Below are 23,531 nucleotides of genomic sequence, written 5' to 3'. Positions count from 1 at the left end.
AAAAAAAGAATATGTCATCTATTCACACAGTGGCATCATCATTCACCAACCAAAAGAAATGAAATTCTGGGCCAGGCATGGTGGCTTAGCAACCAAAGTCCTTGCCTTGAACGTACCGGGATCCCATATGGGTGCTGGTTCTAATCCCGGTAGCCTCGCTTCCCACCCAGCTCCCTGCTTGTGGCCTGGAAAAACAGGAAAGGATGACCCAAAGCCTTGGGACTCTGCACTTGCGAGGGAGACCCGGAAGAGGATCCAGGCTCCTGGCTTCAGATTGGCACAACTCCAGCCATTGCTGCCGCTTGGGCAGTAATTCAGTGGACAGAAGATCTTCCTCTCTGTCTCTCCTCCTCTATATATATCTTACTTTCCAATAAAAATAAAATAAATCTTTAAAAAAAAAAAGCCAGGACTTGGCCAGACTAAAGCCAGAAACCTGGTATTCAGTCTGGAGTTCTGTCACCGGTGGCAGAGATCTACGTACCTGAGCCAGCGTCTGCTGTGTCCCAGGGTGCACAGCAGCAGGAAGCTGGAATCAGGAGTATACAGGACTTGAACCCAGGCACTCTGACATGGGAATAGGCCCCCACGCAGCATCCCAATCACTGTTCCAAACTCCCACCCCACCTCACTCTGTAATACAAATAAGAACCAACAGCCTGGGACCACAGATATCCTATTAGAACATATTAAAGGGCCCAGCATGGTGGCCTAGTGGCTGAAGTCCTTGCCTTGAACGCCCCGGGATCCCATATGGGCGCCGGTTCTAATCCCGGCAGTCCCACTTCCCATCCAGCTCCCTGCTTGTGGCCTGGGAGAGCAGTCGAGGACAGCCCAAAGCCTCGGGACCCTGCACCTGCGTGGGAGGCCTGGAAGAAGCTCCTGGCTCCTGTCTTCAGATCGGCATAGCGCTGGCTGTTGTGGTCACTTGAGGGATGAATCATTGGATGGAAGATCTTCCCCCTCTGTCTCTCCTCCTCTCTGTATATCTGACTTTGCAATAAAAATAAATAAATCTTTTTTTAAATTTTTTTATTGCATTTCATTTTATGACATCGTTTCATAGGCTCTGAGGTTCCCCCAACCCCTCCCGGAACCCTCCCCCAATGGTGGATTCCTCCACCTTATTGCAGTATTACAGTTCAAATTCAGTCAAGATTCTTTCATTGCAAGCATGTACCATGCATAGAGTCCAGCATCTTATTGTCCAAATAAATTCAGCGGTTTCCTGGGGAGACCATCTCTGGTCTGAAGGCAGAGCTGGCAGAATATCGTTCCACCCAATTAAAAGCCACAACATAACATCAACAACAGTTTACAACATTATGGGGTTAATTGACATGGTACTGAGTGACTGATATGTTAGAAAATGCAAGTTCTTAACCACATCCTGTGACTACTTCACTGACATTTCAATTTTAGTTTATATATAACCGGCTTCTATACACCTTAAAATGGTTATAGGAGGGCCCGGCGGCGTGGCCTAGCGGCTAAAGTCCTCGCCTTGAAAGCCCCGGGATCCCATATGGGCACCGGTTCTAATCCCGGCAGCTCCACTTCCCATCCAGCTCCCTGCTTGTGGCCTGGGAAAGCAGTTGAGGACGGCCCAATGCTTTGGGACACTGCACCCGCGTGGGAGACCCGGAAGAGGTTCCAGGTTCCCGGCATCGGATTGGCGCGTACCGGCCCGTTGCGGCTCACTTGGGGAGTGAATCATCGGATGGAAGATCTTCCTCTCTGTCTCTCCTCCTCTGTGTATATCTGGCTGTAATAAAATGAATAAATCTTTAAAAAAAAAAAATGGTTATAGGATACTATTCAGCTGTCTCGTGTCTATTTTCATTTTTGTATTTAGCTGTTGATTGTATTGAAGCATAATTTTTACTGAACTTGGCAGATTTTAGGATAGTCCAAACTGGATTATAACTCTAACAAGGCATATGTCAACAGTTGAGGCACAGAACAGTTTTAGGAGGGGTGTGCAGAGAAATCTTCAACACCCCAGTTAGGAGTAACTTATTTTCATGTCCTACCTTTCGTGGTCACTTGAGGGTTGAATCATCGGATGGAAGATCTTCCCCCTCTGTCTCTCCTCCTCTCTGTATATCTGACTTTGCAATAAAAATAAATAAATCTTTAAAAAAAAAAGAACATATTACAAAAACAAAGAGCAAAGCGATGGGGAAGAATCCAGAGGAAACAGAAAACAAGGGGCAAGAAAAACTAAAATATAGCCTAGTCTGAAAATGTTAAATCAATAGAAGGGTTGGAAATTATGAAACTGTCCTGGAAAATTCAAACAAAACATAAAGGAGCTGGTGTTTAGATGCAATAATGGGTAAGCCACTTCCTGCCACCTCAGAGCTCCATATAGGTGCCAGTTTGAGTCCCAGCTGCTACACTTCATATTGAACTCCCTGTTAATGTGCCTGTTTTCACAACAGAGAATAACCCATGTGCAAGGGGCCCTGTTTCCATGTGAGATATCTAGATGAAGCTCCTGGCCCCTGGCTTTGGCCTGGCCCAGCCCCAGTCATTGTAGCCATTTGGGGAGTGAATCAGTGGATGGAAGACCTCTCTCTGTGTCTTAGATGGGTAGGCATTGTGGTCCAGCAAGGTAAGCTACTACATGGGATGCTCACATCCTGTGTCAGGGTGCTGGTTTGAGTCCCAGCTACTCTGCTTCTTTCTTTTTTATTTATTTAGTTTTTATCTAAAAGGCAGAGTTACAGAGAGAGATTTCCAACCACTGATTAACTCCCCAAATGGCCACAACAGTTGGAGCTGAGCCAGCCTGAAGCCAAGAGCCAGGAACTACTTCTAATCCATCTCCCTGTTCATGCATCCAGGGAGGCAGTGAATGACAGCTGAAGTGCTTGGCACACTGTCCCCCTGCCCCCCATGTGGGAGATCTGGATGGGGTTTAAGGCTCTCAGCTTCTGCTTGGTCCACCCAGGCAGGTATTTGGGAAATGAATCAGTAGATGGAAGATTTCCTGTGTGTCTCTCCCTCTCTCTGCTTCTCAGGTAGACAAAAATAAATAAATACTAAAAATTTTTCAGGGTAATTACTTCTTTTATATAAAGATTTATTCTATTTTTTTGAAAAGCACAGTTAGGCAGGGAGTGAGAGAGTGATATTCCATCTGGTAGTTCACTTCCCAAATGACCACAATATCCAGGGCTGAGGCAGACCAAAGCCAGCAGCCATTAGCTTTTTCTGGGTCTCCCAAATGGGCACAGAGGCCCAAAGACTTGAGACTTCTTACACTGCCTTTCCAGGCCCATTGCCAGGAAAATGAGAAGTTGGAGCACCAAGACTTGAACCGCCACCTATTTGGGATGCTAATGTCACAGGCAGTGACTTTACCCACTATACCACAATGACAGCTCAGGTAATTACTTTTAATCTAGTATTCTATACCCAACCAAACTATCAAAGGCTGGAGTCCAGTAAAAATCATTTCAAGAATGCAAGGTCTCAAATTTTTTTCTTCTTGAGACAAGTGCTGTGATACAATGGGTTAAACCGCTGCTCAGAACATCCCTTTCCCACACTGGAGTGCCTGGCTCAAGGCTCTGCTCTTCTGACCAGCTTCCTGTTAATGTGCCCAGGAGGCAGAAGACAATGTTCAAAGTACTTCAGTCCCTGCTATCCACGGGCGAGACTCAGATGAAGTTCCTGGTTTTTGGCTTTGGTCTGACTCTGCCCCAGTTGTTGCAGGCATTTGCAACGTAAAGCAACAGATGAAAGATGTATCTTTCTTTCTCAATCTCTCTCTCCAAACAAATAAATCTTTTTGAAAATGTACTTCACAAGCACATTTTCTCAGGAAGCTTCTGGAAGATGTGTTCCGCCAAATGAGGAAGTAAGTCAAGGAAGAGGAAGAAGCGAGCTGAACTCCAGAGAAAAAGGGATCCAACATGGGAGAGAAGCAGAGGGAATTTCCAGAATGGTGGTTTGCAGGATGACAATTATACAGCAGGAAAAGAGAGATCCTAAGTTCAAACTGCAACAGGAAAACAAATAGTTCCAAGAGGTATTGTTCCAAGCAAAAAAAGAAAAAAAAAGAGAGAGAGAGAGAGAGAATGTAGGGCAGGCTTCATGGTGCAGAGGACTAAGCTGCCTCTTTGAACACCTATATCCCATAACAGAGTACCTACTACAAGTCCTGGCTACTCTATGCTTCCAAACCAGCTTTTTGCTAAAGTGCCTGATTGGCAGTACATGATGGCTCAACTACTTGGGCCCCTGCCATGCACGTGGGAAATCTAGATGAAGCTCCAGTCTCCTGGCTTTGGTCTGGTTCGGCGTTGTCTCTTGTAAGCATTTGTGGAGTGAACTAGGAGATAGAATATCTGTGGGTGTGTCCCTCCATTTCTGTCACCCTGCCTTTCATAGAAATAAATCTTAGGAGCCAGTGCTGTGGCACCATGTGTAGAGCTGCTACCTGCAATACTATCATTCCATATGGGTGACTTATTCGAGTCCTGACTGTTCCACTTCCGCACCAGTTCTCTGCTAATGGCCTGGGGAAAACATCAGAAGATAGTCCAAATGTTGGACCCTGTCACTCATGAGACCTAGATGAAGCTGTACTGGACCCAATAAATAAAATTTTTTGAAAATGTAGTTGATAGATCGATTTTCTGGAGTATTTGACTATATGGAGTAATCATTGTAGTTCTGGTGGAAATGTGTAGCGTTAGATTTGTAGTAGATATTTTAAAATCTAAACAAAAGTAGAAAAGTGAGACAATTTAACTGTGAAAAGTTTTTGTATAAGAAGGAAACTATGGAGCCCAGCGTAATGTCTCACAATTGGTTAATCCTCCACCTTCAAGGGTTGGGATCTCATATGGGTGCTGGCTCATGTCTCTGCTGCTCCACTTCCCCATCCAGCTCCCTGCTTGTGGCCTGGGAAAGCAGGCGAGGACAGCCCAAAGCCTTCGGACCCTGCACCCGTGTGGGAGACCTGGAGAAGTTCCTGGATCCTGGCTTCAGATCGGCATAGCATTGGCCATTGCGCTCATTTGGGGAGTGAATCAACGGACGGAAGATCTTTCTCACTGTCTCTCCTCCTCTCTGTATATCTGACGTTCCAATAAAAATAAAAAAATAAATCTTTAAAAAAAAATGAAATGCAGTTCTTTGTGGCCAAATGGGCCCAACTGGAAACCATTATGCTAAGGGAAATGAGCCAATCCCAAAAGATTAGATACCACATGTTTGTTTTAATTTAAGATGAAATGATGTCAGTCCGAAAAACAGTACCTGTAAACGGTAAGATTATTTCAACCCCAAACAGCCTGTATCTCATGCAATAAGATATTGTGATGTAACCAATGAACCAACAATCAATGTGAGTCAGACTGCTTATGATCTACATTAAGGAATTGTAAAACCTAATATACTTTTAAGAACTCGGAAATGGGGCGGGAGAGCATAGAAATCTTCCATCTCCTTAGAATGTGTGAGGAAGATGTGAAGTATAACCTATCAGGAACATAACAGGTAGCTTACAGACAACAGACTCAAGTCAGCATTAGACAACAGTAAAACTACAAAGACATACAGGGGGAATCAAGAGTGATCCTGACAACCTCTTAACAGGAGGTCATATGCACAGAGCGTGGCGGGGGAGGGGGACCCCAGAGTGGAGCAGGTAGACAGGAGGAGGCTTGTATCCCAACCATGGAGACTCCGGGATCCTCACCAAGAACTGTCAGTACGGGCACCAAGGACTACATCCCAACTGCCAAGGACCATGGGGAATTGGAGTGCCCTCGGAGGCCGAGAACTCTAAGGTCATCCACCCCCATTTGGATCTACCACATGGAATGGAAGAAGCCCAAATCCTTCCTCACAGGATTCAAGGTCATCGGGACAACAGCCAGGAGCCCTGAGCGGTCCGCAGAAACAGAAGAACAGTAAACTTCCTTCAGGACTAGGGAGAGGAGCTTGGAACCAGACAGGAAATGGTCAGCATGGACTCACACATACCTTACTAGGTAAGACACGAAAATAAGTTACTCCTAACTGGGGTGTTGAAGATTTCTCTGCACACCCCTCCTAAAACTGTTCTGTGCCTCAACTGTTGACATATGCCTTGTTAGAGTTATAATCCAGTTTGGACTATCCTAAAATCTGCCAAGTTCAGTAAAAATTATGCTTCAATACAATCAACAGCTAAATACAAAAATGAAAATAGACACGAGACAGCTGAATAGTATCCTATAACCATTTTAAGGTGTATAGAAGCCGGTTGTATATAAACTAAAATTGAAATGTCAGTGAAGTAGTCACAGGATGTGGTTAAGAACTTGTATTTTTTTTTAACATATCAGTCACTCAATACCATATCAAAAAATTCCATAATGTTGTAAACTGTTGTTGATGTTATATTATGGCTTTTAATTAATTGGGATGATATTCTGCCAGCTCTGCCTTCAGACCAGAGATGGTCTCCCCAGGAAACCGCTGAATTTATTTGGACAATAAGATGCTGGACTCTATGCATGGTACATGCTTGCAATGAAAGAATCTTGACTGAATTTGAACTGTAATACTGCACTAAGGTGGAGGAATCCACCATTGGGGGAGGGTTTCGAGGAGGGGTTGGGGGAACCTCAGAGCCTATGAAACTGTGTCACATAATGCAATGTAATTAATAAAAATAATAACAATAAAAAAGAAAGAAAAAAAAGAAGTGAGGCAATTGGAACATGAAGTGGCATTCCATATGGGGTAAAAGTAAATATTAAAAAATACAGCAATAAAAGCAGGTATACATATTGGGGCTGATATTGTGGCATCGTAGGTTAAGCAACTGCTTGTGATGGTTACATCCCATATTGGGGTGCCATTTCAAGTCCCAGCTGTCCTACTTGTGATCCAGTTCCCTGCCGACATAACTGGGAAGGCAAAGGAAGATAACGATAGTACTTCGACATCTGCCACCCACATGGGAGATGTGGATGGAGTTCCTGGCTCTTGGAGCTACCTGAAGGATGAACCAGCAGCAAGAAGATCTTTTTGTCTCTTGCCCTAAGTCACCCTGCCTTTCAGAAGCAATACATAAAAGAATAAAATCTATGTACATAATTATTGTGATTAAGATATATTTGTTTGAGGGCCCAGCGCGGTAGCCTAGTGGCTAAAGTCTTCACCTTGCACACACTAGGATCCCATATGGGTGTTGGTTCATGTCCCAGCCACCTTGCTTCCCATCTAGCACCATGCTTGTGGCCTGGGAAAGCAGTCGAGCACAGCGCAAAGCCTTGGGACCCTGCACCTGCCTGGGAGACCCGGAAGAAGCTCCTGGCTCCTGGCTTTGGATCGGATCAGCTCAGCTCCAGCCGTTGTGGCTGCTTGGGGAGTGAATCAATGGATGGAAGATCTTCTTCTCTGTCTCTCCTCCTCTCTGTATACCTGACTTTCCAATAAAAATAAATCTTTTTTTAAAAAAAAAAGATATATTTGTTTGAAAGGCAGAGACAGAGCTCTCAGCAGTCATTTCGCTCCTCCAAATGTCTGCATTGGCAAGGGCTTGACCGAGCTGAGATCGGGAGCTAGAAACAGTCCAGGTCTCTTCTGTGGCTGACAGGGACACAATAACCGAGTCATCACCTGCTACCTCCCAGGATGTGAATTAACAAGAAACTGGGATTTAATGAAACCAAAGCTGGAACCTTGACACTCTGATGTCAGCACGCACGTGTCTTAACCACTATGTTTTCAGAATAATAACAGAGGGGTCACTGTTGTAGCACAGTGTGTAAAGCCACTGCCTATGATGTTAGCGTCTTAGGGATGCTGATCTGCTTCACTTCCAATTGAATTGCCTGCTAATTACCTGGGAAAAGCAGCGAAAGATGGCCCAAGTGCTTGGGTCCCTGTTGTCCACTTCAGAGACCTGGATAAAGGTCCTGGCTCCTGGCTTTAGCCTGGCCCAGTTCTGGTTAGTGTGGCCCTCTGGGGAGTGAGCCAGCCACAGAAGATCTCTGTCTCTGTCCCTGTGCACATCCCTTGACTTTCAAATACACAATCTTTTAAAAGATAATAATAGCAAAAAAAAAAAAATATGGTCAGATGGCGTGTCCCTAGTGTAGCATTTGTTGCCTCGGTGCGTTTATCTCTGTTCTGGGCCCGGACATTAGCTCAGAGACCAGAGTTGTGAGTCCTAAGAGCGGCAGCATCTCCCAGAGCAGACGCACGTTCACCAGGCTCATGAGACTGATATTTCAAATCAGATGCCACTTCACTCATTTCCAAGGGGAAGCAGGACTTGAAGCAGACTGGATCTTCCTGTTCACCCGAGTGCATTCTCTCCCTGTGGGTGGATCTGCAGGGGAAGCAGAATGGCTTTTGGAGGGTTGCCTGGTGATCCAGTGTGTGACTAAGAAGGGATCTGAACTGACTGGCTTCAGAGGGATGTGTCCTTCTTCCTGCCAGCATCTCTGTCCCAGGATGGTAACAGGATGGATACTGCTGATTACCTTGGCAACTCACCATAGTCTCTGGTTTCCTTGGCTACCCTGACCATCCCTGCTGCGTGAACAACCTTCACCAGGTTACAGTGTGCACTGGGTCTGAGAGTTATTCTGACTCCATTACATACATTGGTAAGTCTCTACATTTTTTATTTAGTTTTCTTGTTTTTTAGATGAACTTCTTTGAAAGGCACAGTGACAAAGAGAGGGAATGGGAGAGAATGAGAGATCCTCCCATCTGCTGTCTCAAATAGCCAGAACAGCCAGGTCTGTCAAGGCCAAGCACTGGGCTCTCCAACTTGGGTGGCCGAAGCCCCTGTGCTTGGGTCATCTCCCATGACCGTGCTGGACTGTGAGAGGAGTCATCTGGACTGTATCTGGCACTGGAATACCGGATGCTGATGTTGCGAGCTGCAGCACTGGTGGCCTGGTCTGCTGTGCCCCAGGGACAGCTCTGCCACCTCTCTACCTCAGTATTAGAGGCTTTGTTCAGCCAGGCAGCCCCTTTCCTAACCACTCAGGCTGTGGTGGGCTCTTTTCTAAGCCCCAGGGTGATGGTGAGAAACAAGACTAGTGTCTGGCCTTGCTGCCTGGAGCTTGCAGTCTGCTGAGGAAGACAGACCTCACACAAATAATTAACAAGCATGCAAAGTAAAGGAGCACCCTGACTCTCAGAAGACAGCGTAATTTCCTTTTTCCTGTCTTTTGAAGCGGGCATATCTTGGTGTTGCTAGAAATCACCTGTAAGCCTGAAATCATAAGTCTGCACTCCCGAAGAAGAAAAAGAACCAGTTCTCCAAGCACAGATCTCCAACATCCCATAAACTCTGTACTCTCAGATTCTCCTAATAAAGTTGCTTTCTACTTAAAAACATTTTTTCTTTTTATTTGAAAGGCAGATTTAAGGCCCAGCTCGGTGGCCAAGCAGCTTAAGTCCTCGCCTTGAACGCACCAACATCTCATTTGGGCACCGGTTCTAATCCAAACGGCCCTCCTTTCCATTCAGCTCCCTGCTTGTGGCCTGGGAAAGCAGTGGAGGACGGCCCAAAGCCTTGGCACTCTGCACCTGCATGGGAGACCTGGAAGAAGCTCCTGGCTCCTGGCTTTGGATTGGTACAGCTCCAGCATTGCGGTCTCTTGAAGAGTGAATCATCGGACGGAAGATCTTCCTGTCTGTCTCTCCTCTCTGTATATCTGACTTTGCAATAAAAATAAATAAACCTTTAAAACAAGAAAGGCAGATTTACAGAGAGGACAGACAAAAAGATCTTTCACCCATTGATTCACTCCCAATATGGCCACAATAGCCACAGCTGAGCTGACCCAAAGCCAGGAGCATCTTCCAAGTCTCCCATGTGGCTGCAGGATCTCAAGGCTTTGGCTCATCCTCCTTTGCTTTCCAGGGTCACAAGTAGGGAGCTGGATGGCAAGTGGAGCAGCCGGGATATGAAATGGTGCCCTTAAGGGATGCCGATGCTTGGAGGTGGAAGATTTGCCAATTTAGCCATTGTACCACGGCCCACATTTTCTTTTTTATACAACTCTTCAGTTAAATTGTTTCATCTCCCCCCTTTTGTGTAGATTTTTGTGTATCTATTACAAATCTAACCCTATATATTCCCATCATAATTAACAGTATTACTCCTTATAGTCAGGAACTTGGGCTATCCTTCACTGCCTTCCCAGGCCGTAAGCAGGAGCTGGGTGGGAAGTGGAAATGCAAATGGCTGCTATCCCCGGATATTTTCCTTAAGCCTAAATCTCAGACTGGCAGTAGAATTTTAGTTTTTCCTCTTTTACCAAAGGCAGTCTGTGCACGGAAGACGCAAGGAGTTACAGTCTGTCCTCCTGGCTAGTCACAGAAAGTTTAGATGTCTACCATGCTGCCTTGGTGTGGGTCAAAGCTTCGGACAACTTAATAACTTGATCCACAGGGAGCAAGTGGCTACGCAAGGATGTGTAGGAAGCTTCCAGATTCCCACTGTGCCATTTCCTTCTCCTTGGCTAGCAAGCCCTTGACCAGCGCTAGTTGTGGGAGGCGAGGGTCTTAGCCCTGTCCATGCCTTACAGAAAATGCTCCTTCCTGGCCGCATCACCGCCACGCCCCTTCCCAAGACAAAATCCAGACACCGATGCTGGGACGCCAGCTTTACCAATCCTTCGCCTTTCAGAGGAGACTGAGCCCCCTAAAGGTCTCAGCTCTGGTTCGCAAGTCCGCAATTTTCGCCCACTTAGCTGTGGTCCAGGTGGGCCACAGAGCTCAAGAAACGGACCGAAGGAAGATCAGGCAGACATTGCCACGAGCCTCAATCCAGGGCCGAGAGCCGCCAGGTGGCGCGGTGGAGGTGCGGCTGCCCCCCGCCGCGGGCCGGACGCACCTGAACCCATCCAGACGCGCCGGGGGAAGCCGGGTTCGCCGGACACGGCGGGGAGGAGCTCTGGTACCCAGCCCAGAAGTGGCATTATTCAGGGACTGGATCTGTCCGCGACTCGCTAGAATCACGCCTCAGCCAGGCGAGGGACTGCCCGGTACCCAGCTCTCTTCCTGCTCCGCGCTCACCAGGGTGCAATTTATTTGGGGCGGGGGTGGGGGAGGCCGACGGGAGGCTGCCGGGGGGATAGAATCCCGCGGGCGAGTCCAGCCAGGAGGTGGGGCCGGCCCCACCTGTCCACCGCCGGGGGCGGGGCAGGGGGCGGGGCTCGTCCCCCTAGGACCCGCCCCTCGGTCCCTGGGCTCGGGGCGCGCGACGAGATATAAGGCAGCCGGGAAACAATGCGCCTGTAGCTCGCGCTCCCGCGCCGATCCCGGGAGCGTCCGGGCCGCCGTGCGCGAGCGGGGAGCGGGGGGCGCGCGCGCTCGGGGGGAGCGCTCGGGAGTGAGGGCCGCGCGCTCGGTGGCGCGCATGTGCGTGTGTGCGGGCTGCCGGGCTGCCCCGAGCCGGCGGGGAGCCGCTCCGCTCCAGGTGGCGGGAGGCGGGAGCGTGGTGAGGCTGCGGGTGGCCAGGGCACGAGCGCGGGTCCTCGAGGGGGCGGGCGGACTGCGGTCTGCCTTCAGGGCACGGCGCGCCCCCGCCCGGCCCGGCCGGACCCTGGGAGCTGCGCTCCGGGCGGCGCTGGCAAAGTTTGCTTTGAACTCGCTCCCCCGCAGCCGGGTCCGCGCACGGTAAGCGGCTGCTCCCGGCGCTTCCAAGCCGCGGCCAGGCTGCCCGGGACGCCGCGGGGGCAGCTCACAGCTGCCAGCCGGCGGGTCCAGGGAGGGACAGGAGCCCAGAGGCCGCCGTGTTCAGGCACCCGGGGACGCTCCTCTTCCCCATCCCCCTCACCCCGGCCCGCACCCCAGTCGGCACGTCCCCTCCCCTCCCGCAGGGAGCGGACATGGACTTCGACTCGTACCAGCACTATTTCTACGACTACGACTGCGGGGAGGATTTCCACCGCTCCACGGCGCCCAGCGAGGACATCTGGAAGAAATTCGAGCTGGTGCCGTCGCCCCCCACGTCGCCGCCCTGGGGCTCCGGTCCTGGCGCCGGGGACCCAGCCTCCGGGATAGGTCCCCCCGAGCCTTGGCCCGGAGGGGGCGTCGGGGACGAAGCGGAATCTCGAGGCCACTGGAAAGCTTGGGGCAGGAACTACGCCTCCATCATTCGACGCGACTGCATGTGGAGTGGCTTTTCGGCCCGGGAGCGGCTGGAGCGAGTGGTGAGCGACCGACTCGCCCCCGGTGCCCCTCGCAGCAACCCGCCCAAGGCACCCGCTGCGCCGGACTGCACTCCCACTCTCGAAGCCGCCAACCCGCCGCCCGCCGCCCCTTGTCAGCTAGGCGAACCCAAGACCCAGGCCTGCTCGGGGTCCGAAAGCCCCAGCGACTCGGGTAAGGACTGCCCCAGGGCCATCCTAGAAGAGGGGGGCATCCCCTGGGTGGCCCCAGCTCAGCCGCTGCCTGAGGTCATTGCCGGCACTTCTCAAGCCCGCTGTGGCAGCTGCCTCCCCCTTTTTTTCTGACCGGAGCTGCCGGTGTAGCCCTCGGCACTGTCTGTCTGACACGTGCGTGTGTTGGTAAACAGTTTGGAGAAGTGGGGAGGGAGCCGGCGGCCCTTTGACGGTGATTGGAGCCCCAGGGGACAAGAGAGGCTTGGGGAGGGTCGGTGATTAGAGAGGACGTTACTCGGGTTGGACGGCAGGGGATTTTCTGTCCTTGCAAGGTTAGAAGAGGTCCCTTCAGAGTCGCAGAGCTGGAAGCTTTTTTGTTGCTGCCTCTTTCTCTGGGAAACTCACATTCCTAGGGAAAACCTTTTGTGCAAAGCCAAAGCCTTCCTCTCGCTAAATCCCGGTCTCCAACCTACTTTACTTTCTATGACCAGAGTATCCCCTACCCCGCTGCACCTCCCGTCTCTTGCCACCTGTACATGCTCGTCATCCTGCCCCTCCCTCCCCCAGGAGGACAGTTAGGAGGGAGAAATGAGTGCTCCCCATGAACAGAGGGCAAGACTGAGGCTTGGAGAGAGGACATTACCTGCAGCAGACTCCTGTGTCCTGCCGGCTAACCAGCTTTCCTCCATCCCTACCCAGGCACCTCTTCCTTGATACCCGAGAGGGGTCGGCATGGTAGTTTATCTGAGAAGCCTAGGTGGCAAGCTGTCCTTCCAGCTCCCTCTCAGTACACCTGCGCCTTTTCCATCAATAAACCGCTGGGCCAGGAGCTGAGTTCAGGATCATGGAGCCCCAGGCTGTCCTCCCACAGTCTGAATGCAAGTGCTGACTTGAGTCACTCGGAGCTACTAGACACTGTGCTGACCCCAACCTCTGTAACCCATGACACATCGTGGAGAATGCACTTTTGTGTAGGGGGCTGATTCAGGCCAGTGGCAAGTCCATCAAAACATAGGAAACGCACTGGCGGTTTAAAAACAAACAAACAAAAACCAAGTTCCATGAGCTTTTGAGAAGGAACTGCGGAATGGGATGTGGCAGTTGCACACTTGGAAGGGAAGTGAAGACAACATGAGAATTTAAAGTCAGGTTCCTCTCCCCACCCCCCATCTGCTGTGTGTAAGGTCGTTTTTAACCTGTTTTCCCTCTACACCAAGAACTTGTGTTCATTTAGTAGCTGGAATGGGAGTCTTGAAACTGAGAAACCTATAAAGATATGTTCCTACAAAGGCTGGCCAAGTGCTAGAGAGGAGAGAGCATTGTTTTGGAAGTTAGGAATATTTAGTTTGCCCCCCAGAATGTTACAAATGTGTGGACATGGCCCAACACCAACTCAGGGTCTCCCTTTGCACGTGAGGGGTTTGAACTGGTGGGTCGTACAGTTAGACTGTACTCTGAAAAGGAGAATAGGAACTTAGATTATTATTTTTTCCTTACACCAATCCTTCCCCAGCCATAATGTTCCCTACTGAAAATGAAAGGTTTCGGGTATAGGAAAGCTTCCTGAATTATCTTCTGACCTGTTCTTTAACCTGAGCCTGTTTGTAGGCTCCCGGTTCACTCTCAGGCCACATGGCCTAGAACAAAATGCAACAGATTGCAAACAATGAGGGGGGGTGGGGAGAGTGAGTGACAGCAGGGCTCAGCCAATAGGGTTAGGGGCTGGGTAAAACAGCATTCCAAACACAGCTTAGCCAGCCAATCACAGGCTTTGAGGCCAGGAGGGCTGAATGGTCAGGTTTTATTAATGGAGAAATAATGCGATTGTCCACACAATGGAAGCCTTCCTGACAAAGGGGCTCAAGCTTTCTGATATGCAAAAGAGGCTGAGAATGGAGCGGTTCAGCTGTCAGGGAAACTGCATGAAGGTGGCCTTCTTGGGGCGGGGGAGTCTCAAATGTGTTCAGCAGGAGAGTCCCCCACTCCCTTCCCTCTCTTCTGCCTGAGTTAGCCTAAAAGAGCTGGAATCAGGGGATGGTAGGGACAGTTCTAGGTGTCTGCAGCTCCCTGCTGTTTTGCCCCTGAAGTCTGGGCTAATCCGCTGCCAGTTAGCCTGGGCCTGTGGGGCAGGTGGCTTGGAGGTGGTGACTCGGACCTTTGTGAAGTTCCTGCAGCTCTGCCAGGCCTGTAATTACAAATCCAATCTCTTCTGGTCCAGGGAAGGGGGTGGGGCAGGCGACCAATAAATGATGGATGACTTTGGCAACCCATTGAACCCAGGAGCAAAATGCTCCTAAGGGAAACCTTTTCCCTCCCCACCCTGGGCCAGGAAGGATGGGTGGCAGCCCACCCTTCTCAGAATCCTCAGCTGAAAGGGATGGCAGAATAGAGAGATGGGGGAATAATAGGATTTATAACTTGTGAAAAGTAACAATTCCCCAAGTGCAGGCTGTGCTGGGCAGGAACAAAGGGCAGCTCTGCCCACAGACCCCTCATTTACAATTCTGATGGGGCATGAAAGAGTCCGACCAGGGAAGATCTTTATAGCTAAACTTTGTCCCAGACCCGGTAGCTCTGTCTCTCCATCCCTTCAGCAGGGGGAGGGGAGAGCCTGTGCAGACTGGGGGCTTTTGGCTTGGGTCTGCCTTTTGTTCTTATCTAAGCCTTACTGTGTCAAAGCAAATGGGAGAATATTTTCCTTCTTGCTGATTTCCCTTCCTTTCCTCCTTTCAGCCCCTACCCTTTTGCAAACGCACCAGCCGGTCTGCGATTTGTTTATAGCTAGCTTTCCCGGCCCCTGTGTAAAAACGCTGTGGTCTCGTGTGTGTGTGTGTGTGTGTGTGTGTGTGTGTGTGTGTGTGTGTTTTCTCACGGGAGGTGTGTCTTTTCTCTCTCCTTGGTTAGAAGGTGAGGAGATCGACGTGGTGACAGTGGAGAAGAGACAGTCTCTGGGTCTCCGGAAGCCAGTCACCATCACCGTGCGAGCAGACCCCCTGGACCCCTGCATGAAGCGCTTCCACATCTCCATCCACCAGCAGCAGCACAACTATGCTGCCCGCTTCCCCCCAGAAAGTCACTCCCAGGAAGGGGCTCCAGAGGGGGCACCCCCAGGAGAGGCTCTGCAGAGAGAGGCTGCAGAGGAGAAGGAGGAGGAAGAAGATGAGGAAGAGGAGGAGGACGCAGAGATGGTGAGCCTCCCGCCTGCAGAAAACCAGGCTTCTCAGCCCTGCCACCCCAGACCTGTCAGTTCCGACACAGAGGATCTGACCAAGAGGAAGAACCACAACTTCCTGGAACGCAAGAGACGAAATGATCTCCGATCGCGGTTCTTGGCCTTGCGGGACCAGGTCCCCACCCTGGCCAGCTGCTCAAAGGCACCCAAGGTAGTGATCCTAAGCAAGGCCTTGGAATACTTGCAAGCCCTGGTGGGGGCTGAAAAGCGGATGGCCACGGAGAAAAGGCAGCTCCGCTGCCGGCAGCAACAACTACAGAAAAGAATCGCGTACCTCAGCGGCTACTGACTGTATCCCAAAGGCACGAGTTGATTTTGTAACCTCCTGCTCTATCCCCTTTAGTAATTTGCACATTTGGGTTCTGGTGGGATGGTCTCAGCAGTAGCTCCCAAGATGCATTGCAGCTGGTGCATGCATGTGTGTGTGCGCGCACACACACACACACACACAATGAGGGCTTGCATTCTTAGAAGCCTTAGAGCCCAGCTCTCCCCCTGACTCTGAGGGAGTGCTGTATCTTCTCTGGCGCCTTTGGTTTCTCTTTAGGCAGCTGACTGAGGAGCCTTGGGGTCTGTCTCCCTCATACGCTCGGAAGAAAAGGCTGACAGATGCTATGCAACAGGTGGCGGACGCTGGGGGGGGGCAACGCGGGCTCTGGCCTGCATGAAATCTCACACTGCAGGAGCATTAGCTGGGAAAGGATGCTCTCACTGGTGTCTCCGGGGGTGAGGCAAGGACAGCTGGGCCTGGACACTCTCCCCGAGGCTCCTTTTTCCAGGAGACACTCGAGCTGTCGTGGTAAAGACGAGCTCGCAGACTCGATCCACAGGGACCGTTACCTCATCTTCAGACACTTTACAGGAGCTGAGGAGCCCAGACCTTTCATGGCAGCATCCTGGTGCCGGAAGACGCTCCTCCTCCTGCTCTCAGGCGTGCAATCCTGACAGTGTGTACCGAACTTGGCTTCTCCCACCTTCATCTCAGAGTCCTTCTGTCCTCACAAGGGACTTTTTTGGTTTCCTCCTGCCTTCATTATGCAACGGCCCCTCCGGCACCCTTTCCCACAGGTCAGAAAGGGTTTGCCGAGACACAGGGAAGTGAGACTTAGACCGGGGCCTGGGGAAGGCTTGGAGTCCTGGCCCTAAATCTTGTTTCCTGTCCAGGTGTTTTCCAGGGGGCACATTCTTGGAATCTTTTCTCAGTGCAGGTGTAAGGCACTCAGAAGGGAGAACCACACCACTTCCTCTTTCCCACCTGCCTCTTGTCTTATTCTCTGACTGGCAGGTCTGAAGTTCTAGTGGAACCATGCACACCAATCCACATGCGACTCTAAGGAGCTTCCTGGCCTTGCAGCCACCAGCTTGGGTTCCTGCCAGCCTGCCGTGAGTCAGATCCCTCTCCCAGAGTCTGAGCCTCACTGAGGTTCTGGAGAGAGCGCCTGAATCTCATCCAGGGCCCCAGAAGGTAGATTTGCTTCCCAGGGGGCTTTAAGGGGCTCTCCAGGAGGTCTGCATAACCAACCACAACAGGTTTTGCCCCAGCTGGACTTTGTAGCTCCAAATCCAATCCAGGCACAGTCTGAAATCCTAGAAAGCCACCCAACCAAGCAGGTGACATGTAGACTACCTTCGGAATCCCTAAGCCTGACAAGGAACGAGGAGCAGCCCCCTCCAGACCCATGCCCTGGACAGCAGGTGCCTGCTGGCTTGAAGTTTGAAAGTAGGGGAGGGGAGATAACAGGCAGTACTCTGGCCTGCAAAACCAGCTGATACACGCAAACCCTTTGGCTATGGCGCTATCTTTCTGAGGCTGTGTGCTATCCTCAGAAAAGCGTCAGTGGGAGTTTGGGACATAGACCCTCAACCTTCTGGAGTACAGTTTTCAGGAGCCAGCTGACTTCTGGAATTGTTTTTTGGAGGGCAGGTGGGGTGTAGGTGACTGATGGCTCAACTGAACAGCTTGTGTTGTATAAGCTGCTGTTGGGTGTTATGTTGAGGGGGAGGTTTTATATATATATATATATATATATATACTGTATTTTTGTATGCCTTTTCAAAGTGGTGTTAACTGTTTTTGTACAAGGAAAAAACCCTCTTGGGCAATTCCGTTGCAAAGGTCTGATTTATATTGAAAGGCAAGTTTAAGTTCAATTTTGAATTTAGTTGTGATTATTGATTGCCTGATTTTAAAATATTGCCTTCTGGGACATCTTCTAATAAAAGATTTCTCAAACATGTTGGAGTGGGGGCAACTCATGCCATCTGGGTTCTCCTGAGGCAAGGAGAGCTACTTCTGGGGAGCTACAGGCAATCCAGAAGACTGCGTTTCTCTAACCATGCAACTAACCCAGCCAAGCCACTCTGGGTTCCTGAAATGCCATTTCAGACATGTCCAAACAATGTAAGCTCAGGACTGGGTGAGCATGAAATTCTCTTGTGAATTGCAAAAGTGCCCACTTTGTAGAAGACTTGAAATCCCAGCCCTACCACTTCTTCAGAGACCTTTGATTTTACCTTTTGGATGATTGTTTTTCCTATCTGTAAAATGGGAGGAGAGTTAGAAAGATATTCCGTCTGAAAGATCTCTTAATTCTTCCCTCTTGCATCTACAGCAAGTTATAGGAAAGACTTTTGTTTCATTAATCAAGGGAGAAAGAAAAAAACTACCTTTCAGTTAAAAAAGAAAAAAGAGGGAAGGAGAGACAGAAAGATTTTCTGTCTGCTGGTTGGCTTCCCAAATGGCCACAAGACCCAAAGCTGAGCTGATCAGGAGCCAGGAGCTTCTTCCAGATCTCCCACGTGGGTGCAGGGTCCCAAGACATTGGGACATCCTCAATTGCTTTCCCAGGCCACAAGCAGGGAGCTGGATGGGAAGTGGAGCTGCCGGGATACAAACTGGTGCCCACAAGGGATCCTGGTGTGTATACAAGATGAAGATTTAGCCATTGAGCCATTGCATTGGGTTCTGTTTATTTCTTTTGAAAGTCAGATTTACAGAGAGCGGGAAAGACAAATCTTCCATCAGCTGGTTCACCGCTGAGATGGCTGCAATAGCCAGTACTGAGCAGCATTAGCCAGAAGTTAAGAGCTTTATCCAGGGCTGCCACAAGAGTGTCAGGGACCCAAACACTAGAGTCCCAGGCCATTAGCGGAGAGTTAGATCAGAAGTGGAACAGCCAGGACACAAACTGGGATACCAATACTGAAAGGTGGTGACTTCACTTACTAATGTCACAATGCCAGCCTCCTAAGTGTTATCTTAACTGCTGTACCAAATGCCCAGCCCAGAGCCTAAGCATCATTTGACTGCTTGTTGGAACTGTTTCCAGTGCCATTGTATCACCTACTTACTGGGATGAAAGGTAGCAAATGGCCCATGCCCAGCTACCCTGCAGCATTGGTGTGCTGGGATTGTCTTGTTCCAAAGAGGACCCTTCTTGGACTGTAGAAAGAACATATCTGCTGTTTGGAAAGCCATGGGCATTGTGTAAGAAGGCCACTCTGCCTCCATGTGTCCAGCGGGGGCTTGGGTTGGTATTGCCTACTAGCATTCCTATGGAGAGCAAGAAGACTTAAGAAAGGACCCTTAATTCCTTATGTTTCAAAGGCACCTGTACCACACCTGGTAAGTAAGTAAGCAGGGTTCGTCTTATGGTATTGGAACCCAAAGAGTTGTCTTGCTCAGAGTCAAGATTGCACACCCAGTCTCCTGGCAGGTATATATACCCTTTGACACCCTTCTTCCCACTCCAACCACCAACTGTCCCCGAGTCACAAAACCCAGAACCCAAGTTGCTGTTTGATAAAACAGATTTGGATTACTGGAACTCTTTTCAAACCCCCCAATGTGTTCATCTTCCTTTTTCCAAGACCATGTGTCAAGGGACTGACTCTATAGCAGGGCATCTTTCCTCCTTCTGTACTTTGGGAAGAATTATTAGACACTCAGAATGGTCAGAACCTGTGGGTACAGACATCCGTGCTGGTTGTTTTGTTGATATTCACAATAACCTAGAGAGCTGAGTGGTGTCAGTCCCATTTCACAGACAGGCAAATGAAACGTGGAGTCATTTAGACCATCTGCCCAAGGCCACACCACTAGAACCAGCTGCCACACTCCAAGCTTCAGCCCCTTTTAAGTCAACTCTGCCCAGAAAGGATTGAGAATAAAGCCACCTCCTGGGGGGAAGGGAGGGTGTTTCTGGAATGTGAAGTATTTTAAGCTCCTTCCTAGCTTATTTCTACAGTCTCCTACCTCTATCTTTGTCTGAAAACAGCCAGGAGTTTATTCCTGGATTTCAGGGAACAGTTTCTTACAAATGAGTTTCACTTCTGAATGTTGACCACACACAGCTAAGATATGGACAATGAGGGCTGCAGAGAAACTACGCGTGGACTGAAAAAGGCAGGCTGTCTTCTCGGTTAGGTAATACATGCCTAAAGCCTGGGCTTAACTCCTGCGTCTCCTGGCAGTTATTCCGGGAACTAAGACACATCGAACCACCTTAGGCTGCGTTTGAGTTGCTTCTATGGTCAGGATATTCTAGAATGTTCACCCTAAGAGGGTAAACAGGGACTGGGAGGTCTCTGTTGAACTGGAAGGTGACAAGATGGGGAGATAGGGAGGTATTCTTCCTAAGGAGAAGATAACCAGTCTGGAGGTAACTGGGGAGGGGGCTAAACAGATCCATTAGCATCCCATTGAGCTGCGGGCATTTCCTCTGTAAGTCCAGTGGGCAGCTTTTGTTAGTATCTATTTATTTAGAATTGCTCAGGACAAAGCAATCACCTGTATCAGTGTCACCATTCTCTTGGCAAGGAAATGTAAATGTGTTCTGCGGGTCTCTGCTCACATGCATTAATAATCGACTAGGCTCAGTGCCAGGGGTTCAGTAGGTGCCCAGTAAACACCAAACTGCCCTTCAGTTAGCTGGGAGCAGTGTGGTGAAGTGGTCATTCACACCTGATAGATCTCAGTTACAAGTCTTTGTAGCTGCATAACCTGTGGCAAGTTATTAACTTCTCCCACCCCATTTCCACATCTGTGAAATAGGTACACATAATAGCACCTGCTTCACCTGGGTATTGTGACCAATAAGAAATGCTCAGGGTAAATGATTACTAAATATTATTTACTAGCCTTTAGTGCTATTTGTCAAGCCTGTTAACAAGCCACACCTAGAATAAAGATTAGTCATATTTGAAAAGTGGTCGAGTGAAGGAATACTTGAGTACACATGTTCACACCTCAAGGGTCAGAAAATCAGCAGAGGAGGAGCAGTAAGGGCTCGGGAAGCTTGAGATGGGCAGAGGAGGAAGGGAGGGGAAAGAGCTGGGTCTGTTCACAACGTCCACAGCCACGGTGGGCTGAGGCCAGGGGTCTACATAATAAAGCAGTTGCTTATTGAAGACCTTCCATTTTCCCTCACTGGGCACCAGGATGCCTTTCAAACGGAGCTGGGATCCACTGGCCCCATTCAGTCAGCAAGACCCCAACACCTCTCTTCTCAAGGCAGTGGATCTTCAACCTTGATTGTGACGTGACAGCGACATCACCACTTAGGACACGTTCATCCACCAGGAGGATGCCTGTTCAGACCTAGTTGTTCCATGCCTCCAATCCAGACTGGGAGGCTGGGGATGACAGCCCAAGCACTTGGGTTCCTGTTGCCCATGTGAGGGATCTAGACTGTACTCTTGATTTTGGCCTGGCCTAACCCTGGCTCTTGTGGGCATTTGGGGAATGAAGCAGCAGATGGAAGATCTCGCTATTTCTCTTTTGCTCTGCCACCCTGTCTGTCAAACAATATATCACACACATACACACACATTTTAAAATGTATTTTAAGAATCTACTTAACAGACCCAGTGCCATAGCCTAGTGACTAAAGTCCTCACCTTGCATCCACTGGGAACCCACACGGACACTGGGTCATGTCCTGGCAGCCCTACTTCCCATCTGGCTCCCTGCTTGTGGTCTAGGAAAGCAGTCAAGGATGGCCCAAAGTGTTGGCATCCTGTGGGAGACCTGAAAGAGGCTCCAGGCTCCTGGCTTCAGATATGCGCAGTTCCAGCTTCAGCTGTTACAGCCAATTGGGGGGTGAACCAGTAGATGGAAGATCTTCCTCTGTCTCTCCTCCTCTCTGTGTATCTACCTTTCCAATCAAAACAAATCTCAGAAAAAAAAAAAAAACTACTTACCTTTTAAAAAAGAAAGAAATTGGGACTGGCAGCAATAATAGACTAAGCCTCAGCCTGCAAGCCAGCATCTTATACGAACACTGCTTCATTTCCCATCGAGCTCCCTGGGAGGGCAGCAGAGGATGGCCCAAGAGCTTGAGCCCTGCACCACTGGGAAACCCAAAGGAAGCTCCTGAGTCCTGGCTTCGGATTGGCTCACTCCCAGCTGTTGAGATTTTGGGGGAGTGTACTAGCAGATGGAAGATCTCTCTCTCTCCCTCTGTCTCTCCTCTCTATGAATCTGCCTTTTGACAAAAGGAGAGAGACTTAAAAAAAAAAAATAAAAGATTTTTTTTTTTAATTTTATTTATTTATTTATTTTTTATTACAAAGTCAGATGTACTGAGAGGAGGAGAGATAGAGAGGAAGTGGAGCTGCCGGGATTAGAACCAGCAGCCATATGGGATCAAGGCGAGGACCTTAGCCACTAGGCCACGCTGCCGAGCCTGATTTATTTATTTTTACTGGAAGCTCAGATTTACAGAGAAGGATATACAGAAAGATCTTCCATGTGCTGATTCACTCTGCAAATGGCTGTAATGTCCAGAGCTGCGCCAGCTTCTTCCGGGTCTTCCACATGGGTATAGGGTCCTAAGGTTTTGGGGATCCCGACTGTTGCAAGGCCAGGACTTTAGCCATTAGGCTACCGTGCCGGGCCTGAGAGAGACTTTTTGTTGGGGTCTGTGCTGTGGCACAGCAAATTAAGCCATAGTTGTGACTCTGGTATTTCCATATGAAAGCCAGTTAAAGTCCAAGATACTTTGCTTCTGACCCAGCTCCCTGCTAATGTACCTGGGAGAACAGCTAAAGATGAGTAAGAACTTGGGCCCCTACTTTCCAAGGTAGATCCTGATGGAGTTCCTGATCCCTGTTTTTGGTCCGGCTCTGCCCCATTGTTTTTCTCTCCTTTTTATAACTAAAGCTTTCATACAAATACATCTTAGAAGAAAAAAAAGTTCTTGTTGGAGAGTATAACTTTAACTGGGACTGGAGGTACAGGCAGTAGTTGGCTGAGTGAAGAGGAGGAAGATGTTCTAGTTTAAGAGAATAGCTTTGGGGCCTAGCGGCGTGGCCTGGTTGGCTAGGGTCCTTGCCTTGATCCCATATGGCCGCTGGTTCTAATCCCGGCAGCTCGACTTCCTCTCTGTCTCTCCTCCTCTCAGTGTATCTGACTTTGTAATAAAAATAAAAAAATAAAATCTTAAAAAAAAAAAAAAGAGAATAGCTTTGGGGAAGAGTGGGTAGAAGGTTGTGTCAAATCTGGGGAGTAGGGAGGAATCTGGTCCTGTTAATTGCCTGTGTAGTCTCACTTTTACAAAATGAGAGGGTTGTGCTCCATTTCTAAAGCAAACATCCTCTTAGGAGTCTTTGAAACAGGGAAGTTTGTATGGGGGGGGGAAGGGGGACTGTGGTTTGGAATACAAGATTGAGGTGATAGGGTCACCCAAAGACACAGCCAACAGAAAGTTGGAAATGTGACATTGAAGTTTTACAAACATGTTTGAATGGAATATAAGTGGTATTTTTTTGAAGATGTATTTATTTGAAATAAATATGGTCAAATGACCGCAATAGCTGGGATGGGGTCAGGCCAAAACCAGAATCCTGGAACAACATCTGGGTCTCCCACGTAGGTAGTAGGCATCCAAGCCTTTGGACATCATCTACTCCCTTTTCTTTTTGATTTTTTTAAAGAT

The 23,531-nt window shown here is 49.3% G+C and overlaps 2 protein-coding genes across 2 annotated transcripts in view; one reads left to right on the top strand and one right to left on the bottom strand.

Moving 5' to 3' along the window:
* Nucleotides 1–5,595: 5,595 nt before the first annotated feature.
* PPIE (peptidylprolyl isomerase E) overlaps nucleotides 5,596–23,531 on the bottom strand; it is a 174,378-nt gene continuing 156,442 nt past the window's right edge. The window contains exon 11 of the transcript XR_009247454.1: nucleotides 5,596–5,605. The gene's annotated coding sequence lies outside the window, so the exon portion shown is untranslated. The remainder of the gene's footprint in view (nucleotides 5,606–23,531) is intronic.
* MYCL (MYCL proto-oncogene, bHLH transcription factor) lies at nucleotides 11,131–18,131 on the top strand. Its single transcript, XM_004591542.2, has 3 exons — nucleotides 11,131–11,476; nucleotides 11,859–12,363; nucleotides 15,267–18,131. The coding sequence occupies exons 1-3, from the start codon at nucleotides 11,396–11,398 to the stop codon at nucleotides 15,881–15,883; spliced, it is 1,203 nt and encodes a 400-aa protein (XP_004591599.1). The 5' UTR covers nucleotides 11,131–11,395; the 3' UTR covers nucleotides 15,884–18,131.

This window comes from Ochotona princeps, chromosome 2, assembly GCF_030435755.1.
Source record: "Ochotona princeps isolate mOchPri1 chromosome 2, mOchPri1.hap1, whole genome shotgun sequence".
Lineage (NCBI taxonomy): Eukaryota > Metazoa > Chordata > Mammalia > Lagomorpha > Ochotonidae > Ochotona > Ochotona princeps.
The sequence above is the reverse complement of the archived record's forward strand: the minus strand, read 5'-3'. Positions and strand labels throughout refer to the sequence as shown.

Excerpts from the sequence above, each read along its gene's own strand:
- MYCL (XM_004591542.2), top strand. The coding sequence starts at position 11,396 with ATGTGCGTGTGTGCGGGCTGCCGGGCTGCCCCGAGCCGGCGGGGAGCC. Across the intron at positions 11,477-11,858 it reads TGGCGGGAGGCGGGAGCGTG|GGAGCGGACATGGACTTCGA; the intron begins GTGAGGCTGCGG and ends CCCCTCCCGCAG. Across the intron at positions 12,364-15,266 it reads CGAAAGCCCCAGCGACTCGG|AAGGTGAGGAGATCGACGTG; the intron begins GTAAGGACTGCC and ends CTCCTTGGTTAG.